At 42.6% G+C, this 8,434-nt stretch overlaps 1 protein-coding gene across 2 annotated transcripts in view; it reads right to left on the reverse strand.

The window, feature by feature from the left end:
• LOC123508063 (myophilin-like) overlaps window positions 1–8,434 on the reverse strand; it is a 64,350-nt gene that overhangs the window by 40,249 nt on the left and 15,667 nt on the right. For both annotated transcript variants that reach the window (XM_045261476.1, XM_045261475.1), the window contains exon 2: window positions 3,114–3,265. In XM_045261476.1, the coding sequence (XP_045117411.1) occupies window positions 3,114–3,265 (152 nt within the window). The remainder of the gene's footprint in view (window positions 1–3,113; window positions 3,266–8,434) is intronic.

Here is an 8,434-nt window from a genome sequence, read left to right on the forward strand (position 1 = left end):
GGACAAAAGAGAGCATTAAACACGAGAATATAACGACCACAGAGAGAGAGAGAGAGAGAGAGAGAGAGAGAGAGAGAGAGAGAGAAACGCTTCAGCCACGCTCTGGTCAACAACTCACACTCCCATACCAGTTCCAGAAGCGCCCCCACCACTCCCTGCAACGCTCTACTCCCACCTACACACCCTCTCCCTTCCTCCCTCCCTACCTCCCTCCTCACCCCTGTACCCTTAACCCACCATTCCCTCCACTTGACTCATCCAGAGAGAGAGAGAGAGAGAGAGAGAGAGAGAGAGAGCACTGACATACCAAGTTAATGAGCAGGAAAAGAAAATTGGAGACCTCAGCAGATTGATTTTTGTATATGTCCTGTTTGCTTTGCCTTTTGTCCTCTCTCTTTGATGAAAGCACACTTATAAAACTAACACGCTAATAACGTGACGTAACTTAATGGAATCCAACTGTCCCATGAAGGAATAAATCAATAAATCATGGAAGTGAATGTTCATAAATGGATAAACACACCACTACCACCTGACACTATCTCACACTCCCATGAAAAAGAGAAAATATAAATGAAAAGCAAAAAATTATGTAAGTGAACGCAAGTAAGTGGAAAAACTACCTTGATGAAAGACACAGCTATAACTTGACACAACCTAACATAAATAAGAAAATAAAAACGAAAAAAAAAAAGACATGTAGGTGAACGCAAGTAAGCGGAGAAACTACCTTGATGAAAGACACCGCTATAACTTGACACACACTAAAATTTCTATTAAAAGAATGAAAAAGAAAGAAAGAAAGATAACGTGACACAAACTAAAATTTCTATTAAAAAACGAAAAAAAGAAAAACCACATAAGTGAACACAAGTAAGTGGAGAAACTACCATTAATGAAACACACCAATATAACGTGACACAATGCAACTTTCCCCAAAACAATACTTTCTAAACGCGGGAAGACTAACACGGCAATACTAACACCAAAATTAAAGAAAAACAACACCAACACAAAGTAAACACACAATAGTGACCTTCAGGGTGGAGCGTTATGACCTCAGCTGGGTGGATGGCTTCGTGCTTCACCCACATATGCATTACCTCCACATCCACCACCACCACCACCATCACCACCACCAGCAGGCCTCCACGTGCTTGCCTCCACTCACCACACCCTTATCTTTCCTCTTTTCCTTCGTGTTCATATTTTTTTTCTAATTTTTCTTTTAATTTTCATCACCACCATCAGCCAGACCTCCACATGCTTCTTTCTACTCACCACACCCTTATCTTTCCTCTTTTCCTTCATGTTCATATTTTTTTCATTTTCCTTCAATTTTCCTGCTTTGTTACGCGTTTTCCTTCTGTGACCCCTATTCTTGGCTGATTTCCTTTCTTTACTTCTTCTTTGTGCTTTTTCTTCTTTTTTTCTTTTTTTATTTCTTCGGTTTTGTATTTCATTCATATTCATCTCCTCTTGCTGTGCGTTTTCTTTCTTGGCTAATTTCCTTTCTTTACTTCTTCTTTCTGTGTCTTTTTCATATTTTTTTCATTTTATTTCTTCGTTTTGTATCTCATTCATATTCACCTTTTTATTTATACCATGTGGGCTTTTCACGGGAATTTATGGGCTAAAGGTGATACTTTTTTGGGTACCTCCTATCTCAAAGCCCACCCGCTAGGAAACCGTTGCACTGAGTGAGAAAGCCCAACCTACACTCGGACCGTGGACAGGATTCGAACCCGTGCGCTTGGAGACCCCTCGGACCCCAAAGCACGCATGGTTCCACTGTACTATTCTTTGTCCTTATGAATCCTTGTGCATCCTTCTCCTCTATTAGTTTTCTGTCTTTTTCTTTCAATTCTTCTTGTTACTGTTCACCGAAGTAATCTGTCACAATTTTCTTTTTATCCTTCACTTTTAAAACGTTTCATATCTCCACTCCCTCTGTTTCATTTCCGTTTTCCATCCTCTCTCTCTCTCTCTCTCTCTCTCTCTCTCTCTCTCTCTCTCTCTCTCTCTCTCTCTCTCTCTCTCTCTCTCTCTCTCTCTCTCATAGCTTCTCCGTAGTCACCCGAAGTAGAATATGAAATTTCAGGCTATGTTCCACCAGCTAGGTCCTTGCCACCACCCCCTTCCCCCCAGACCCTTTCCTCTCTCCGTCATCCCTCCAGCAACAGGTTCCACTGGCTTGCTTCCCGCCTACCTCCTCTCCCTTCCTTCTCTCCCTTTCCTTCTTCCTCAGGTGTAGAAATATGCAGGTGTGGTTATGTTTCAGGGGATTATTATTGTTGTTTTGTAGTTTTTGTTGTCCTCTTTTAGTGTGTGTGTGTGTGTGTGTGTGTGTGTGTGTGTGTGTGTGAGGGGGGACGTCTGTGTGCCTACGTCTCTGTCTAGGTCTCTCCAGCGTCTCTCTCTCTCTCTCTCTCTCTCTCTCTCTCTCTCTCTCTAGCACGACCTGTTTCTCATCTATTTACTCTCAATCATCAATCACTTTCTCCTTTTCACTCCAGTCAGTCTCTCTCTCTCTCTCTCTCTCTCTCTCTCTCTCTCTCTCTCTCTCTCGTAGATGAGTTCTCTTTTTGCTTGCCTCTTCTTCTGTTACTTCATCTTCCCCTCCTTTATTAACCCACCTGTAATTAACTACCATAATTGACACGGTGACCTCGAACACACAGGTAACAAGTCAGGTGCATTAACCTAACATGGATCGCCCCTTCCTTCCTTCCCTTCTTATCTAGTCTTATCACATTCTCCACTTTTTTCTATTTTTTCCATCTTTTTTCACTATGTAGGTCTCTCTCTCTCTCTCTCTCTCTCTCTCTCTCTCTCTCTCTCTCTCTCTCTCTCTCTCTCTCAATACCAAGAACATCACGTTTTTTTTCAAGATTTGAATATTTCTCAATATTTTAGTAAGTCCCAACGGTTTTTCCTCTCTCTCTCTCTCTCTCTCTCTCTTACACGACTAGCTTTTCTTCATCGTGTTTTTTCAAAGCCACATTATTTTACATCTTCATTTAATTATTATCCACTTTCCATTATTCTTTCTTCCCGCCGTTCCCCCACCTCTCTCTCTCTCTCTCTCTCTCTACAGCAGTCTCCTTACTCACGTGCACAAAGAGATGCCGTCCTTCAGAGCATGACCGAAGGCAAGCTGGTCGACAAGCCCCTCAGAGGTAGGCCAATCCAGGGGCATCTGCGTCACTGCCTCCACCCACTCGACGGCCTCTCTCGCCCTATGGATGTCGAACTTCGCCTGGCTCTGTCGGGAGGAACGAGGCGTGGGTCAGTACACGGGCGTGGCGGGAGATAGTGGTCGTGGTGATGATAGGGCTGTCAGTGTGGGGCTTTGGTGGTGGTGGTGGTGGTGGTTTGGTTCGTGTAATAGTAGTGGTTGGTTGTGATGATATGGTTGTTGTATTTGTTGTTATTGTGGTGGTGGTCGTAGTAGGGTTGGTAGTGGTGGAGTTGGTATAGTAGTAGTAGTAGTAGTAGTAGTAGTAGTAGTAGTAGTAGTAGTAGTATAGTAGTAGTAGTAGTAGTAGTAGTAATAACAATAGTAATATTTATAGCAATATTATCATTATTATTAGTAGTAGCAATAGTAGTAGTAGCAGTGACAGCAGCAGAAGCAAAAGCAATATTGAAGGAGGAGGAAGAGGAGGAGGAGGAGGAGGAGGAGGAGGAGGAGGAGGAGGAGGAGGAGGAGGAGGAGGAGGAGGAAGAAGAAGAATAGGAGAATAAGAAGAACAAGAACAGAACTAAAAATAAACGATAAAAAATAATACAATATAAAAGAAGAAAAACAGTTTTAATCAAAATTAACCAAAAACAGAGAACACAGACAATAAAAACTGAGATATCACATTAAATAAAAACATAAAACAAGACGAGAGGTAAAAAAGGCAGTAAGACATAGTAATAAAAAGAGATCACAAACAAACATCACACACAGGGTAGAAACACGATCCTGAGGCAGAGTGCGCGGCTGCTGACACACACGTAACTTACTAGGTTCGTTGCACCGGTGTATGTAAATGCGATGTTGACTTTGCTGCCTATTAAGAACATTATTCCTAACTATTCACACGCGTTATTTACTTTTTAACCCCTTCAGTATACCATGACGCGTTTCTTCTTCACTCTGCTTACTGTTTGGTGATTTTGTACAGCTTCAGAAACTCATGTGTGGGATTAAAATACTGTAGACTGGCCATTAATCTTCCATAGACCCTTTCTAATGTCAATAAGATGGTCTAATCGTACACAAATCTCAAGGTCAAAATGTGTCCCAGTACTGAAAGAGTTAACAGGTTGTTCTGGAAGTTATGGGATTACCAAGAGTGTTTTCATGAATCTAGCGATGTTCTGCGAGGGAATTCAGAAAGCCTTGCTGGAAAATATGACTAGTCGCCTTTCTGGTCTTTGAAATTGTTCTTAGAGTTTTAAAAAAGTTTCAGACAATGTGCCATGGGGTTGAGTATCATATATTTGTTGGCTGCAGTTCTTAAGATCATTGATACACACACACACACACACACACACACACACACACACACACACACTTTCTCTCTCTCTCTCTCTCTCTCTCTCTCTCTCTCTCTCTACACACACACACACACACACACACAACCAGCGTGAGCAGAGGGGAAGTCCAATAATCAGGTGCCATTTCCTGCCCTTAGTTCACATCTCTCTCTCTCTCTCTCTCTCTCTCTCTCTCTCTCTCTCTCTCTCTCTCTCTCTCTCTCTCTCTCTCTCTCTCTAGATGTCATAAGATTCAGGTTGAATTTGATATTGGGTACCCTCTTTGATGTCTCCCGATTTGTGTGTGTGTGTGTGTGTGTGTGTGTGTGTGTGTGTGTGTGTGTGTGTGTGTGTGTGTGTGTGTGTGTGTGTGTGTGTGTGTGTGTGTGTGTGTGTGTGTGTGTGTGTGTGTGTGTGTTTTGGCTGTAGTCAAAGAAACGAACACAATATTTCTTTTTTCAGTATTAGTAGTAGTGGTACCAGTAGTAGTAGTAGTAGTAGTAGTAGTAGTAGTAGTAGTAGTAGTAGTAGTAGTAGTAGTAGTAGTAGTAGTAGTAGCAGCAGCAGCAGCAGCAATAAAAATTTTCCGTATATCTCAACTAGAACGAGCCGCTTCAAAAGTTTTCTGAAGTATTGTGTGGCAAAGTTAAGCTGAAAAACCGTATTCTCACTACTGCGGAAATGGTCTGTGGAAACATTTAGGTCACAGGGAGGATCTGAATATCAACCTAAAAATATACAGTGACAGCTACGGAAAACGCTACTTAGGGAGGGGAGGGCGAGGGAAAAGACAATAAGGTGACCTGCAATAATTTTGTAACAGAAATGACGCCTTCTTGTTGTTCTTCTCTTTTTTTTATTTATTTATACCATGTAGACTTTACACGGGAATTTAAGGGCTAAAGGGGATACTTTTTGATGTACCTCCTATCTCAAAGGCCACCCACTAGGAAACCGTTGCCCCCGAGTGAGGAAGCCCAACCTACACTCGGACCTTGGACAGGATTCGAACCCGTGCGCTTGGAGACCCCTCGGATCCCAAAGCACGCATGGTTCCCCTGTTAGGTTAGGTTAGGTTAGGTTGTCGTTGTTGTTGTTCTCCTGACACACATTTCAAGGGGCGTTTCCGAAGTGAAGTGAAATGGTTCGAAGTTGAGAGTTACGACACTAAATTTCTTCAAGAGTTCTAAGAGTTTCCATACACTTGTTTTTATTTTATGGAAGAGAGGAAGCTGGGCAAGGGCAACAAAAAAAAAAAAAAAAAAACAATAAAAGGCCCACTTGCTTGCCAGTTTTCTGAAAGCTTAATAGAGTTACGTAAGCTACAGTTTAGTAATTATTTATATATTGCTTTATTTCATTTCTACTTAGCAGATTCAACTTTATTAGAAAATGGTAAAAAGGGTTTTCTCGAAGTGATGTGTGATGACTAACACTACTACCACTAACACTACTTCTACTACTACTACTACTACTACTACTACTACTACTACTACTACTACTACTACTACTACTACTACTACTACTACTACTACTACTACAACTGCTACTACTACTACTACTACTACTACCACCACCACTACTACTACTACTACTACTACTACTACTACTACTACTACCACCACCACCACCACTACTACTACTACTGCTACTACTGCTACTACTATCACGTTACTAATTTCGGTAGATGCTGTTACTGTTTACTGCTCCTGGTCTGAGACAGTTTGATGTATTTGATAAATCTCTCTCTCTCTCTCTCTCTCTCTCATCTTTCTTTCTTGGCTTCAATGAACCTAAGCTAATTGTACAGGCAGAGGTAGTCAGCTTAAGCCATTCTAACGAGCATTAGTCTTTTTTTCCCCTAAGAACATGACAGTCTTCAGTGGCCGCGTCTGAACTTACAGTGACCGCTCGGCTGGCTGGTGATATAACTGGGATTCTGGGTCACTGGACGGTTGGAGAAGAGCAACAAGCATGGAAACTTAACGGTTGGTTCCTGCGTGACAGTGAAACGCAAAGGAAGTGTAAACAGCATCGGGATTGTTTATCTTTTAGAGGCTATTTGTGTGTCTGTGATAAAATTGAGTCATAGAAGTTCAGTAATCCTGGTTTTTACTTCTATTACTACTACTACAATTACGATTTTTACTACTAATTTCATCAACACCACCAACAGTTATTGTTTTCTTTTAATCATCACAACTCTTGACATTTTAAACACTGACTTCACCACTGTTTACTTCTCTATCACTCTGTCAACACCGCCCATATCACCACATCCGTAACCACCGCTATCAACGCATTACCACCACCACCACCACTATCATCATCGTCATCATCTCCCCACCCAGCACATGATCATTACAAAACCACTCCTAGCATGACGCATAAATCTCAGCAACGCTTCCCGTGACCCCCCCTGTGTGTGTGTGTGTGTGTGTGTGTGTGTGTGTGTGTGTGTGTGTGTGTGTGTGTGAGGGAGAGAGGCAGGAAGGGAGGGAGGCAGGAAGGCTTGAAGGAAGGGCCGGGGGTTAAGGCAAGAGGATGCATGTGTGTGTGTGAGGGTGTATGTTTGTCACTCTACAATACAATTTTCCTTAATGCTTTGTCACTTTCCCATACGAGTAAGGGTCATGCGCGCCCTTAGGAACCCGTATAAGGCAGGAACTCGTGCTGGCCTGGCGAGGTGGTGTGAGGACGTGTCGCGCGTTCAGGATGGTTTCTCAAGGCTGTTACTTCACCGGGTTCCATGTGGCTGTAGTCACTAATGGAAGAGAACATCGTGTCTCAGTGATGTGCTCGGGAATCTCATGCATTTGTGGACTGATTGACATTTAAGCGCCACAACAAGGTCATAAGGCGCCATGAATCTCGCAGTGTCAGTGCTTTATGAATTTGCCCCATCATTGGGTTAAGCGTCTGTCTCCTGCCTGCCTGCCTCCTCCGACCCCACCGTCACTCCACCGCTGACGCCCATTCTTTGTTGACAAGTTCTGGTGCCTCATTCAATTTCACACTTTATTTTCAGTATTTTGCTTACGTTTGAAAATAAATACTACACTGTTCAATATGCTAACTATAAAAGCCTTTGCGTATTACACCACTTTCATTATAATTCATTTTACTCTTTGTTATGGACTTCATTATAATAACAACCTATTTTAACCAGATTCATCCCCTCCCCTTCATCCAATCACCATTACTTATTATCCTGTTTGTCTGGGTTCCATTACATTCTTCAGTACTTCCTTTCATTTGTATCACACCTCTTCATAACTTCACACTCACACTCTTTCACCTCCCTTTCTTTCCACCCTCCTCCACGCGTTACAGGCAGGAAGACCACGCCCACGGACAGGTGCTAATTAGGAGTCAGGTGAGATCCATTCAAGTAAGGAGCCTTTTGTTATCCTCTCGGCGTTCCTGTGGTTGCATGATCTCTCTCGCCGCCGGAAGTGCAGTGTATTGGCCACGGCCGAGTTAAGAGTACAAAGGAAAAAATGACCCTGGGATATTTCACGGTCACTCCACTTTTTTGTGCCCGCTAAGTGTTGAGAGGCGCTTTATTTGAGGTCAGAGCGTGAACAGTTCTGTGCACTTTCACTAGTATCATCCAACGTGGGGTTCATGCGGTAGTGTTTGAGCCAAGACCCGTTATGATACGTCAGCCACAGGAGAAGTTTCCCAGACGCCTCAAGAAATCAACTAACCCTTGCTCTTTCGACACGATTACAACAAGTATGATGTGTATTTTCGATAGTACACCTGTTCCTCCCCTCTTCCTTCCCTTTTCCTTCTCTCTTTTCCTCTTTATCCTCTTACTGCTGCTGCTATTTAAACAACAACAACAACAACAACAACAACTACTACTACTATTACTACTACTACTACTACTACCACTACT

Source organism: Portunus trituberculatus, chromosome 24, assembly GCF_017591435.1.
Source record: "Portunus trituberculatus isolate SZX2019 chromosome 24, ASM1759143v1, whole genome shotgun sequence".
Classification (NCBI taxonomy): domain Eukaryota; kingdom Metazoa; phylum Arthropoda; class Malacostraca; order Decapoda; family Portunidae; genus Portunus; species Portunus trituberculatus.